Source organism: Melanostigma gelatinosum, assembly GCF_949748355.1.
Source record: "Melanostigma gelatinosum genome assembly, chromosome: 23".
Lineage (NCBI taxonomy): Eukaryota > Metazoa > Chordata > Actinopteri > Perciformes > Zoarcidae > Melanostigma > Melanostigma gelatinosum.
In genome coordinates this window covers 10,451,064-10,466,035 of record NC_136656.1, presented here as the reverse complement: position 1 = coordinate 10,466,035, position 14,972 = coordinate 10,451,064, and the positions used below count along the sequence as shown (strand labels likewise).

General features: G+C 43.0%; 1 protein-coding gene across 1 annotated transcript; it reads right to left on the bottom strand.

The window, feature by feature from the left end:
* Positions 1-1,961: 1,961 nt before the first annotated feature.
* Positions 1,962-3,969, bottom strand: badb (BCL2 associated agonist of cell death b; the record flags this gene model as incomplete). The annotated part of the gene is made up of 4 exons (XM_079295965.1): positions 3,815-3,969; positions 2,874-3,029; positions 2,199-2,410; positions 1,962-2,099 (listed from the first exon to the last, which is right to left on the bottom strand). Exons 2-4 carry the CDS (start codon positions 3,019-3,021, stop codon positions 1,962-1,964), a joined length of 498 nt encoding a protein of 165 aa, XP_079152091.1. The 5' UTR covers positions 3,022-3,029; positions 3,815-3,969.
* Positions 3,970-14,972: the final 11,003 nt, after the last annotated feature.

Below are 14,972 nucleotides of genomic sequence, written 5' to 3'. Positions count from 1 at the left end.
AAGCTTTATACCAAACTGTTTCAGTGAATACGTCGTACTTACAGTCAGGGTTGCACGATACCAAACATGTCGGTACACTTAGATACATCTTAAAAACCGCTGGTCAGATTGTCTAGAATTCTCTGATTTAAAAAAACGGTCCTGAACCAAGTTTTAGGAAAATCGATATAAAAAAAAACAAAAAGGTTGAGAAAAAGTTTTAAAGACGATACAAACGCATCCCCGCTCAGCCTGCACACCCGAGCACGTTACCACTCAACCCTACAAGTCGAGAGGAAGAGAGTAAGACAAGTAGAACAAACCTATCACCGTGTTCAATAATCACATATCGATAAACAAGTCACAAGTAGCCTCATCATATTCACCAAGCTGTGTAGAGGTGCTAATCGTGGTGTATAATCATTAATAGCAATAATAATAACACCCACAAATGCCATATTGTGTGTGCAGTGTGTGCCGGGTAGTCCTTAAAAGCCTGAATATAATACATGAACAACAACTGTCGCCTCAGATCAGCACTCCTAGACCTTAAGGCTTGATAGATTGAGATCCCGTTTTATTCACGTCCCAATGCAGATCAGAGTGAACAGCTGATAAACCCAACCGGACTGGCGACTGATTCAACAAACGTCACAAATAGTTTGGAAACAAGTTTACGTCCCCTTCCACCTGTGTTTCAATGTGACTTTAGAGTCTCTAAATCCATCTTCTCTGTGCACCGGGTCCTGAATAAATGGGGCCAAAGGCTAGTGTGTGTGTGTTGGCTCCTCGTAAAGCAGTTAACTCATCCCCACCCACATAACATTTATCACAAGAGCCATGGATTGTACACTGCCTATTGCTAGGTTGGCCAAACGTATTAAAGAGCACGGTCACCTTGTAATATAGGAACTTGTCAAATAAATGTCTGGCTCATAACCCCCACCCCTGAAATTTGATAGAATATTCACAACATATTTACACATAAAAGTTCCAACGGCTTTTTTGTTTTGTTTTGCTCAGCCAAGGCTTTTTAAAAAGATAGATTCATATCGGTTTGTGCTTTTATATGTATGTTTAATTCTCTTCAGATATAATCTAACCCTGAAGTTTTACAAAAGATAGTATTTCTGCATCGTCATCGGAGATTGTCCTTGTACAAGATTGTTCTTCTTTTGATAAATTTGAGATATAAAGCAGTTAATGACACTCGAGTACAGTTGTTTGAATGGTACTGGCTTGCAGGTAGTAGAACGGGAAGTTGGATAATGGCCCCCGAGTTGAATACTTAAAAAAAAAAAAAAATCCTTCCTTTTTTATACTCTTTCCTCTGTTGCCTGCAGCTCATTGTGGCACACTATTGCAGTGGTCTCAGCTTGTATTCAAGCACAAACGTGTGGAGCAGAGCAAAACCAGCATTAGTAACACATCGTCATTGCTGGTTTCCTGGAAGGAAATTCTAACAGCATTCAAGGAGGCCTCTAAAAGCCAGGTGTTTTGATTTCAGTCTCTCCAGCTACAGTATATTTGCATAGTGTCCACGGGAGAGACAACTGAAGTGGTTAGTGGCCACCGATCAGATCCACTTCTATCTTTCTTTGCGTTCAAGAGATCATCTCTCCTCTCTCGGCCCATCGTGTTGTATCCGTTCTGTGGGGTTCAGATAGCCAACAGTCCATCCTGACCGGCCTTTACCATTTCACAGTGGGCTGCCCAGCAATATCGTCAACACCACAACCAACACAGATACAAAAAAGTTTATTTAAATGTAGTTAACCAATGACGTATAAAAAAACGGCGTGACACTGAGCCGTGCCTTTTGTGTTTTGAATTTTTCTCTTTTTGTTCCAACCAACCTTTCATCCGTCCTTTCTCAGCGCAGCTCTTTTTGTTCTCATCACAATTGTCCTCTTGGCTCCTCCCACTGCTCTCCTCTCATTCCCATCGATTCCTTCGAAAACCCCCTCCCCCCCCCCCGGTGCCTATTCAGTGCGATGAGCGTGGTTTTCATGGTGGTTGTTCTCTCCCTCCATCTCCTGGTGACTGAAGAGGTAGCTCCACCAGCTTTTCGAGTGGTGCATCTGTTTGGTCGTCCCAGCACTCTTCACCCTCCTCATTTCCTGCACCAAATAGAAATTAAGTTAGAAATAAACTAATTGGTTTTAGTAGGGAAAACCCCGTAAAACGCTCCTTCCATCATCTGACCCCCTCGCTCTCACCCCTTTGTCGAGCAGGCTGTCAAACTCGTCGCTCATCCTTCGGAGCTGCCGGCCGTATTTCTTGGCTGCCCACAAAGCCGGGGGAGCCGACTTGGACCGCACTCTGAACGGCGCTCCGTCGGTGGGCGTGCCAGCCTCGTCTGCCCAGAGCTCCTCGTCTCGGGAGGCCGTGGAAGCAACGGACTCTGAGTTCAGCCTGATTCGACCCGTCGCTAAGGGAGGCAAAGGTGAGAGGGGTTTGTAATGCCTCACAGGGGCACGAACAGATCAACATACAAGGGTGCAATAAGGAAATCAAATAGGCATAAAGGGATATCAATCACTAGTTATCACTGTGGTTAAAAGCGTCAAACTAGGCGGTAAAATAATAACTTCTCTCCTTACTGCTTTGCATAGAGTTAGTCCTATTCTAATATAGGTTAGCTTACATTTCAACTAACAATGCAATCTCAAACTGTTAAACCAAATCTCTTCCAAATTAGGCCCAAGAGACAAAGCCAAGAAACAGGATCTGCATTGCAGCAGCTGTTGCAGTAAACTAGATTGGAACAGATGACTTTATCGCTTTCTGTTCCTACAATTACTGCAGCTATCATGAATAAGCAAAAGAGAAGTCGTGGGTTTAGGTTGAATTTCCCCCCCCCCCCTTTCCCACAATGCTTTGAGATTTCCTACCTGACAACCTGAGCTCAGGTAGGGTGAGGGAGTGGCGTTGAAGAAGCTGCTGCTCTTGCACAGACGAGAATTGGTTATTTTCTCCTTCCGCTACCTCCTCCGATGGCTCTGACTCGCTGTCGGAAATGGTGAAGTGTGCAGCAGCCATCGTGACATCTGGAGAAGAAAGATTCAGGAAGTATTAGGAACAGGGATGCATTAAAACCCTCTGAAGTTATGTATATTACACGGAAATGACTGTAGATGCACATGCTGTACACTGAGGCTGCCCCCCCCCCCCCCGGTTGTTTTTGTTCTTAATCGACTAAGATTTCTTTAGTAACTTTATCTGCTTTATTTCATGCTTATCTCCAAGAATATATTAATACGTTTCAATGTTATTAAGACCACAGCTGGCTAATGTTAGTGTTGCCCTACACTTGACTTGTTTGAGAGACCTGGAAACACATACAGTATGTTGTCCATACAAATAAAATGAAATCATTCATCGCCATCTCTATTATAAAGACTACAAAGAGCAAGGTCCAACAAAAACTCTTGTGGACAACTGTGCTGCCATTTTACTGCCAAGCAGCACATTAGCTAATTATTCAAGAATCATAAAATGGCATCATCCATTGTATCTCTGATGCTGCCCCATCCAACACACCCAGCAGCCTATCTGTCCCTGCTGTGAGACCAGTCCAAAGGTATTCACACCAACAATCCGCCACATAACCGACTTGTTCAGACAACACGGAGCCATATTTGATACCATTAACGATGTGTTGTCACACTGTTATTAAAACGCGCCATTACTCCTTCTTCATCGGTCAACACACTGGCTCGCTTGTTTTGTTGTTGTTGACCGAAGAGGACAAAAGAAACTTCCTTCAGGGCGGAAGCTGCTAAATTAGCCACCGCAGTGTGTTAACGACAAAAGTATGAATATGTTTCCTTACCCGAAGTCGTTATAGCTTGAGCCCGAAAAGTGCTCGTGTATGCTCAGTCGGCCTCATGTGGCCGCAGCTGTTGTTTTTGTTATCGGCGTCTTGTCCTCTTTTTCGGTACAATACAGTTTAGCTCCTCGCTCACCCAATCCCCGCGCGTCCGTGCACCGCCGCTGCGCGCTGACGTCACTGTTGCGAGCTAGGACTGGGCTGGGGCTTTGTTTGTGTTCCCGGCTTACCGTAGCGTTCGGTGTAGTGGCGCAGCAGGATTTTATATGGACTGAAGTCCGGCCATTAATAATTATATCCACCTATTTTTTACATATCTGGCAGTGTTGGGATTCAGATCATATACTAAAATAAAAGTAGTAATACCACCATTTTATAATAGGCTACTCTTATTAGAAGTAAACGCCATTACTTTGACTTATTATGTAACATAATGGCTCCTTTAAGGGGTGTGTGTATATATATATGTATATATATATATTGTTTTATTTGAATATAATTACTGATGTATTACTTTGTAAACAACATATTGATGTTGTAGCTGGTCGAGGTGGAGCTAATGTTACCACTTAGTACATACTGTTTGGTGGTTTGATGTATAAGAATGCATCATATTTTATAAAATGATCATCTGTTTTACAAGTATCTTAGAAAGTCAGGTACATGTAGTGGAGTAAGAAGTAGAACATTTGCCTCATAAATGTGGTGGGGTAGAAGTAGAAGGTAGCATAAAATGGAAGTATTTGTTCGGTTGCCTTTTCCCTTCAGACCCTTATTTGCTTTCTCTCTGATAGGGAGACAGACAACATCAAAAAAATTCAGGCTAAAGGTGAAATAAAAGTAAGAGCAGAACCCATGTTGCACAACACTTATGTAAGATTTGTTTCTGTCAGATGTTGAGGCTGATAAAGAGAGGGCGGGCCAAGAGCCAGCACATGCAAGTGTAAACACACCGATTATACTGTCTCACACTGAAAATGACAAACTTAGCATCCTTCAGAGTCATTTTAATCAGTTTGTATTTGTGGTAAGACTTGTTAGGCATCCACCAAACTGATAACAAAGACATGGAAGCTCGTCTCGTTGAATGTTGCCTTGTGTTCTTGTCCCCTCTGTTTTTCCTTCATGAGAGGAGAAGAGTACAAAACCTGATCAGTTGTCAAACCGTGTATGAGCAGCAGGTGGCGAGGCAAGCCCACAAAACGGATCTTTTCTAATGTCAGCTGAGCAGTGCTCCTCTTTGGTCACACTGCTTCACCTCCCGTCACAGATCCTGTGGTTTCCTGCGAGAACGAAAAAGAAAGGAAAAAAAAATCCACACATTTTGCAACGTGGAAAATGTTTCATGATGTCGGGATTGGTGTTGCCCACAACAATTGCGTTATAAACTCTACGTCAGTGGGGAAAATACTGTGTTTCTCATTTCCTGAAAAAAGCTGGCACTGCAGAAGTGATGCCTTTGACAGTGCTGCTGATGTGGAAAACATGTCCTCCGTCTCATATTGTTTGAACAAAACAGTTACAACAGAGCAATACTGTACACATGGTGCGTGTGGCACTGTGCATCCTCTATACTGCTCGTCTCTCTAATTTGCCCTCTTGCACTTTCCTCACATCAACGCAGGAGATTCAACCATGTAATTATCTACCATTTATATCTGCTGCCTCTATTCCTCCTCTCCTCCTCGACATCATTCTTCTGACTCCCCTCTCTTGCACTGAGAGCCTCTTGTGAGATTAAAAAATGAGCCTATTTTGCAAAGTCAGTAAGTGACACTTGAGCAGGAGGAGCGAACTATCTCTGTGGAAAACTGTGGCGGGATCCGAGGCGATGTGATGCATCTTCTTCTAATTCAGTGTGTCCAAATAGAACTAATGTGAGTTTCTAAGCTTAGACAAACAGGCAGAGTCCGCGCAGTCGGCTTTCGGGTGCGAGGACAGTGCAGCTCTAGAAAATGACTGTTGAGACTCGCTTCTTTTGAACTCTATTTTTGGAGGGATTATAGAAATAATACATGGGAGTTCTTTCTTTGGTCGGACTCGGGGGCATTTGAGAACCATATAATTATTATCCATTTTAAGCTGTATGTGTGTGTGTGTGTGTGTGTGTGTGTGTGTGTGTGTGTGTGTGTGTGTGAGCAAAGCCATGTATGCACTACGTTTGTAGCATTTTAACACCATAAAGCTGCCATCCACAAGAGTGTGTACACAGTTTCTCTCACAAGCAGGATCCTTTTTTTCACACACATACCCGGACAGTGTGTTTGTGTTTAAGTCTGCTGGATCTCAGTGTAATCTGAAGGAGCCATACAATTAGCATCCATTTATATCTTCCTGTACAAACCTCGCCCTGCCTCCCTGCCCCTCATCTGGCGGTTATTTTGGGAAACGGAGGCGTATGCACTCCCACACTGTCTCTAAACTACCACTCAGTGTGTGTGTGTGTGTGTGTGTGTGTGTGTGTGTGTGTGTGAGACTGTCTGTGTGGCAGTTTGAGAGCAAACGCAGCAGCGCTTCCAAGCGGCTCCCAAAACATGCCTTCCAATTTAATGCCAGGACACTGCCTGCCTGTCGGCCTGCCGGCGCTGCTTCAATCACCATCCTTTCAAGCTTTTTCCCCTCTCTGCAGACCCCAGTTCAGTCTACGTGGGAGCTGAGCAAGATGCAGAGCAGGTTTTGAATTATTTGAAGTGGGAGAGCTTGGAGAGAAGAAAAGAAAATGGATTTCCCAATGCCGAAAAAGATGAGAAGCAGACCCGAAATACAGACGGTGTGTGCCAGACATGGAGGGAGGAAAGTAACTGAAAGAGCAACAGAGGAAGGATCAAATGTAAAGACAGACCAAGACATGAGAGAAGTGTCTGAGAGTGCAGAGAGGGAATTAGCGAAATAAAAGAGCAGACGAGGTGGCAGTAAATGTAAGAGATTTGGAAGGCTGCTATAGAATAAAGACGAGTCCAAGAGACATAAATCAGAGGAATGCCACAGGTGTAAGAGACAGGAACAAGGAAGGAGCAATCTTAACCTACATCAGAGTGAATGCTCTCCTCCAGCCCCCTCATTCAACTCTGGCCCTTCGGTCATTTCTCTCAGAACATGCTCATTATCCACGGACCGCTCCCTCGCTGTGTAACTAAGTCACTCTGTGATCACAAGACCGGCATATGGCAGCTTTCTAATTCCATCCATCTCCGCCCTGGTGCAGCTTGTAACCCAGCTCTTCTTAAACTAAAGTTTGGGACTAAAAATGGGTTGCTGACTTTGGCTCCAGTGGATAAAAAAATAAAAAATAAAAAAAAACCCCAAAAGGCCCAGCTCAACAAGACATTTGATCTAGGACTGGTGTTGAAATCGTTCTCTCCTCATGACAGGAGAGAAATCCGTCATTGAGTTGAGGAAACGTTCGGTTCCCAAGTGGAAATAAAGATGTGTTAAGAAGCTCTTGTCTGTTGAATATCGCCAAACGTTAAAGGCATTGTTAGGAAGCACATGGGAAATGTGCTTTCCTGCCAATATCGCACTGTCTCACTGTCTCGATGCTAAATATGTAGCTTCATCTTTAGCGGACAGACATGCCAGTGGTATCAATCTTCTCATCCATCTATCGACAAGAAGGCGAGTACGCATATTTCCCAAAATGTTGAACCATTCCTTCACATTAAAAGACTAATGTGACATTATAAAGTTAACACCCTTTCCGGCAAGAACCAACTGTCAGCCTACATTTGAAATGATCTGTCTTCCAAGTCCTGGCTTGGCTAAAGGTTAAAAACTGTAATTAACATCTGCCTTGACTTTAATGGACACACACACACACACACACCTACCCAGGCGTGCACACGGTACATGCCTGTCATTATGCCTGTCTAATGATAGGTGTAGTCTTTGTCTAACTCAGGCTGTTGAAACAAGCTCATGGACGGGATGTCCTGCTCCTCAGACTCTCCGATTCAATGCATGCTGGGATAAAGCCGTGTACAAGTTCAGGTTTTTAATTATCGTCTGCTGGCTTCAACGACGTGATAGATCATTAAGTAAGTATTAGATATCATTAGTCATTGTCACAATGCTGCTTTAATTGTCTGCAGTTAATTCAGCTTTTGTTGGCTGATCAGTTTATGTATACCACGGTAAAGCTCTGCCTGCGGCAAATCATATTTTCATGCTTCCCTTAGTTATCGTTGAGCCGCCATACAGTAAAGCCAATACTCTCGCCCAATTAAATCATAATTTACTGTATCGCTGAAATCTTCTGTCACGATCTTATAGGTGCTGATTTTGTTGTATAAGACAAAATACATGAGATTGATTACTTTTTACTAAAATCACGAGTTGGCTTCTGGGGGCTCCATCCCTGGAGGTTTTTGTCAAAAGCCTAGTATTTTTTTGTTAAAAAAAAAAAAATACCTTCAACTTTGTGTCATTTCCCCTCAGGCTCTCTGACTGCACCGGCGAAATAATGAAGCCAAATTCCTACCCTACCTAGATATATGTTACGTAACTTACAAATGCCAACATCAGACTATTTTTGCATTTTTTTTAGCCGGAAGGAGTGAAAATGAACGTGCAGTTAAAAAACCAAAACAACGCCTGCTTTATTTTTTGCACAATATATTGATATTATATCTTTAGTCTGCCGTTATGATGCCTGTCAACCTGCTAATCAAAGGCATCGTATCAAAGCAAATATTAGGTCAGGCGACACTTCAGCTGTGCTCCAAGCCTCTGTTTTCCTCTCCATCCTTCACAAGGAGAGCAGGTAATCCATCCTCCTTACAGATTTTATTTGTTTTGCTATGACAGTGATGAGAGGCAGGAAATTGGGTGGAGAGGCGCAACATGGTACAAAACAAGATGCATTTTCAGCCCGAATGAGAATACATGGTCTCTGCATTAGTAGGTCTGTCTTCCTCATTGCCTTAATCCTCTCCCCCATCTTCCTCATTTCACCCAGACGCTCAGCATCTCCCCCCTTTTATTCATTGTGTCTCTTCTTCAATTTCTCTGCCCTCGCGCCTCCATTGCTTTTTGTCCATTACTGCCTTTCTCTGGTTTACCTCCCCCTTCTCTCAAATGTCCCCCGTGCTCTGTCTCTCTCTGCCTCCCTTTCCCGCATCTTCAATTCTGCCTCCCTCTTCTGCCCCCCCCCCCCCCCCCCACACAGTCATTTCCTTCCCCATTGTGTATCTGGGTTGCCGACTGAACTAGTTCACGTCGGGCTTGCTAGCTGATGGCGTCATTGCCCTTGTTTAATTGATGTGCTTTGATGGAGACAAGCTGCTTGATGGACTCAGTCAGGTGGCAACAAAATCTTAAGAGCCTGACCACAAACAAGAACAAACGAAAAAAATCAACAATAACCTTTTTGGGGTGGCTGTCATGTCACATTTTCAGACTTTGTTTGAGATAAAAGCTTTATATCACGCAAGGTGTTTGGAGACACGGAATGGTGCGATTCATTCGTGATTACGCCTCACAGGCTCGCGCTGCACTCGACTTCTGCTTTACCCTGATTGCACTTCTCTCTGCAGAGTTATAAAAGTGCTCTCAAACACTGTTGAGGTATCAGAACAATTACATTAACAAACCAGGGAACCCTAATGAGACCTTACATTGACTGCTGGCTCCGGCAAGCCCCAGTCAGCAGAACAGCAATGGGATAAGTAACTAACATTAGCATAACAATACAAATCTGCATACAAATAATGAAATAAAGCCGGTGATAGATGGCCATCATTACAAGGAAAGGAACTGGAATACATTTGCCAATAGCCCAAAGTATTTTTTGCTCCTTAAAGCCCATTATATTACTCAACTCTCCTCGTGGGTCCAGTCCCTGCTGCAGGCTGTTGGACATTTCTATCAACTCAAAATGTCTGCAAAGAGAGATACATCTCAGTTTTACTAAATCGTACAGCACAAAGTCCCAAGTTGCCACTTTAATATAAGACGTATATATAAAAATGCAAGATGTGTGTATCTGTACGCTTGTTTGTATTTGTGTGTTAGTGTGTGTGAGCTCGCTTGTGTGTAGTCCTATGAATCATCGGGAAAGATTAGTATTGCTTGAGGGGAGAAGAAGCAGAGGAGACAAGTGATGAATTGCACTTTGGGACCATTTTCCTTGCAACACCCAAGGTTGTATTGAACTGCGTGAATGTGTGTGTTAGACACAGAGAGAGAGAGAGATAGATAGATAGACTTTATACTTTATTTCAGACTCGGGGTCCATACAGGCAGATACATAAAAAAACAGACACAAACAATAAAAGTACATAGGCCTAGCAATGCGTGAGAGACTGTTTGCTTGTGCATACATCATACGACATTGCCTGGAAATGTCGTTATCGTCAGTCATGTGTTCTGTTAAAAAATGACCAAGATATTTGACTTCACTACAGACACCAAGATTATTGTCAGACAATTTGAAGTCAGGGAAGTTTAGACATTTGTCCTCTTTAGTTCTACAGATCAGGATCGCACTCTTACTGGCGTTGTATTTGATGTCATGTTCCACACCGTACACAGTACATATAGTGAGGAGCTGCTGAAGACCAGCGCTAGAAGGACTAAAGATCACCAGATCATCTGCAGACATGATGTGATTAACCAGAGTATTACCCATCATGCACCAGTATTACAGGCTTTCAGTTGCTTGGACAGATCATCAATATACAGATGAAACAGAACTTGTCTGACACCATTGCAAACCCCAAATGGGGCTGACACACTTTTACCCCATTTTACTCTCATACTCTGGTGCGCATACCAGTAAGCCAGAATTCTCACTATGTATGTGGGGACACCTCTTTGGCTCAGTTTAATAAATAATTTACTATGATTAACACGATCAAAAGCTTTGGAGGCATCAATAAAACACATAAGAAGTGATGAGTTTTGACCTCTGTATTTGTTTACAATATCCTTTAAGGCATATAAACACAAGTCAGTGCCATGTTTGGCGTTGAAGCCGAACTGGTTATCTGTGGAGGTGATGAAGTCCTGTATTCTGTCCAGCAGAATTCTTTCTAGGACTTTTGACAGGACGCTGGCCAAAGCAATGGGCCTGTAATTCTCTAGGCTACATACTTTACCAGCTTTGTTTTTAATGACTGGCACTATGAGAACAGACAGCATTGAGTCTGGTAACAAGCCGTGAATCATGAAGCCAGTAAAACAAATAGCGAGGAGAGGAGCTAACCTCGGACTAGCATATTTAAGGTGTTCAGCAGTAATATGGTCTAAGCCACTTGCTCTGCCTTCAGACAGTTTGTTGATAGCTTGGTGCACCTCATATGATGTAGGTGCATACAGGTGAATACAGGTGCATTCAGACGGACAGTGTGAGAAACATAACGTGTTTTTTGAACATGAAAGCATGCAAACATGTGCTAGTAGAAACCCAGAAATATGAGCCTGAAAATGAGCATGACATGTCCCCTTTAATATTTGTGTGTCTGCCTGCGGCAGAGACAAAGTTAGAGGCACTGTCTTTATGTTGTGCATCAGTATGAGTGAAAATCACATGCGTTAGCTCAAGATTTGAAGCTGAGTGTCGACCAGTATGTGCTATTAATTACCAACAATACGTTTGAATTTAGCCTTTTCGAGTTGAGTGGCAAAAATGCATGTTGCAATCTCGTTCTCACAGTCACTGTACAGTGAACTCTTCCCTGTGACTTGTTTCACTTGCAGCAACTTCTGCTTTATGAATTTTCTGGTAGAATTACACAACAGCAACAAGAGGCAGAAGACATATTTTCATTCTGTCTGCGGTGACGATGAACGTCATAGACGGACGACTGATCGAAAGAAAATACTTCTCATTTTGCTGTCGGCATTCCGGCCCCGTGCCACTTTTGGTAACGCAGACATCCTCTGGTCTTCAGGGTGCATTTAAATGTTCATGAGCTACAATAAGATCAGGCAGGATACATGCAGGGATTCTGCATTTCTGAGTGGTTTCAGTCTCCTGATTGATCAGCGGCTCCATTTTAACGCTGATCAATAACTCAGCAGGCTGATGGAGGTGGTCCTCGCCTCATATGAATCTTTTGTGTGTGTGTGTGTGTGTGTGTTTGAGTGTGTCTGTGCATGTCGGAGCGTCAGGACATGCCAGTTTGAATGTATATGCATCTGCTGAAATAGTACGGTGTGTCTCAGCCACGGATGCTACAGTACACAGAGTTTGTGAGTGTATGTGCACGAAACAATCGACCCCAGAGCCATGTAAGCACTTAGCAATTGAATTATGTTGTGATTGACGACGTGCCTAATACCAGGACGCCACAGCCAACAGATGCTTTGGCGCTCAAGTACGGCCGTTAGCGCTGTAATGACCTCGCGTGGACAGAAAGTGATCAAGCAGTGGGTGTGTGGCAGCGTGTGTGTTTCTGTAATTCTGAATCCACATGTGTGGTTACATGTGTTTGGACATGACATTGAGTGTACGTACAAGCCGGATGGAATGTATTATCCTGCATATTTTAGCTGGTGTGAGGGGGAAACAGTGTAGCGTGGCCAGCAAATGATCAAGGCTCATTTGCTGGCAATCCTCCGCATCGTCATTTGGTTGTTTCACAGCTCCCCTATGGACCATACTCAGCATGACTTACAATCACTTCAGTGGCCTGACACAATGAGTCTGAGGCGGCTCATGAATAACCAGGAGCCAACAATGCTTTATAAGATGAGCCATAAAGCAGAATGGCTTGATTAGTCGGCTACTGTGTAATCATGTCCAATATTTGAGCTGTCGTCAGACATTCATGAGAGGATTCTCAAATGGGATTTGGGGAGTTTGGCCACTATTAGCCTTTATTTACTGAAGGCTGCTTCTGTCATCACACAGGCTCAGCAGCACCCTGCTACAAACTCATGTCAGCCTGTGCTGGTATGAGCGGTTGAGGTTTGCCACTACATATTATGACGCTCTTTGGAAAGCACTAGAATATGCCATTCCAAGAAGTGAAAGCGATGCGATTGCAGTATGAAACTAGAAGTTCATGTTTTGTATTCACGTGTTGTGAAATAGGTGCAGGCTGTGATATGGAAAACGATCTAACGAGCTCAAACAGTCAATGTTCATCTTGGCTTTAAAAGAACTGTCATTTTTGGAAATAGTCTTTCTTGCCGAGAGTTGGATGAGAAGATTCATACCACTCTTTTATCTATCTGTTAAATACAAGGCTAAAGGTAGCTGGTTAGCTTAGCGCCTGGCCAAGAATTATTCAGGCACATAACCACGGCTCTTACTTTATACACTATGCTTTTTTATAAAAATATGAATGTATAATGTGACAATTTGAGAGCTCTGGAGGTGCTTGTGGGTGGATTTTGTTACCTATGGATAGAGCCAGGCTAGGTGTATCCTCCCGTTTTCAGAGCCTTCATGCTAAGCTAAGCTAACTGGCTGCTGGCACTAGCTTCTATTTAGCGTACGGACATACAAATGGTGTCAATCTCCTTATCGAACAAATTCTTTAAGCACATTTACACTTGGGAGCTGCACAGTAGCCTACAGACATTATTTTCTGCTGTACCGCAACATTCGATTATCGCTGTAATGTTCTTAATAATCCTCCACACAACAGAAACGCATGTAAGATTTGTGAAAGCAACAGGGTAGCGAGTGTGTTGGTGCTTACATCGAATGTAGCCGGTGTAAACCAGCTCATATTGACTACAAAAGGTACTGGAGCAGCAACAGGGCCAAGTCAGTGTGAGGAAGAACTTTTGTGCAGCGCCAACTGTTTGTCTGCCAAAGAGTGTGGAATGCATGACAGAGAGCAGCATGTACGCTCATCCAGGGAGTCGGTCCAAAGGAAGCTCGAAAGCTGCGGCTCTTAAGAAGTGTTTCTGCAGGTGTCACAGCCTGCAGCTTTGGTACCACAGGAAACCTTCATTTTCTACTTTTATTTCCTAACCTTTCATCTTCCCGCTGCAGGCTAAGGGAACTTAGTTAACCATTTGGATTTGAGTGTGTATATATCTGCATGGACATTTGGAAGACCGCTGTCATTTTGGCTGCCAACTAATAGGCATCACTTCAAAATGAGTGTGGCCGTGGCTAATTAGAACGTGGTGTAGCTGAGGTAAAATATGTATTGCACATGTGGAAATTCTCAATATTTCTAGAGGGAAAAAAAGGAATTGATCAAGAGATAATGATAACATGTTCGCGTCAGTTTGGAAAATAACATTTTTTCTCATAAATCTAATAAATGAATCGCTAATTGGCTATTGTATGTATTTAATGTACCCCACCATGCTGTTATGATCAGAGTTTTTAACTCATGAAATGCAAAGCTGACCCGAGAGCATGAAGGACAAAAGTGTGAGTGTTACATTGTTCACGCTGAATGCATCTCTAATTGGAGCAAGTTTACTGGCAAAGTGGGTAATGTGGCTAATATTAAAATGAAATATGGTCTCTAGAAAGTTAGCCTATTCTGAAATGGAATGTGTGAATGATTGCAAAACCAATTTATTGACCTAATTTTGGTCTAATCATACTAATAAACCACCACGAGATTACATGAAACCTAAACTCGAATTAGCCTGTTATATAACAGATGGGGCCCCCATTTCCATGAGTCTAAAGCTAAAGAGCCAACTTAATATTTCATTGAAAACTTAAATTATCCTGCAGGCGGAAACGGTTCACACGGCTGCTTTCAAATGTGCGCCGTGTTCTCGTCATCGTTTTCAGATATGTTACGGCAGTAAGACAGAAGGCTCTGCTCATGCTCTCATTGCCATAGAAACTGGGTAGAAATGTAGCTTTCTCTGAAGATATGGTTGTGGTTTGTTTGGCAAAGTAGTAGCGAGGCCGGCAGATACACGCTGTGATGGGGGAGGGTTAAGAGGCTCTGAATCGGTAATGATATGATGCTGTGCTGAGAGGAGAAAACACAGCGGCGTCAGGAATGGTGTGTGATGGAGAATTTTGGAGTGTAATCATAGTTATCCTATCATTTATACTTTGAAAGTCTTTGGATTATGTTAATTTATTTTGTTTAAATGACAATGAGTTCATTAACCAGCATTTTATCCACCAAAAACAGACAGGAGTGCTCGAAGCCCTCATGTCTGCATTGTGAGTATTAGATGCTTGTGTTTGTGTATCACCTTTACCTTCCAATCAATTGGGACTCACCCT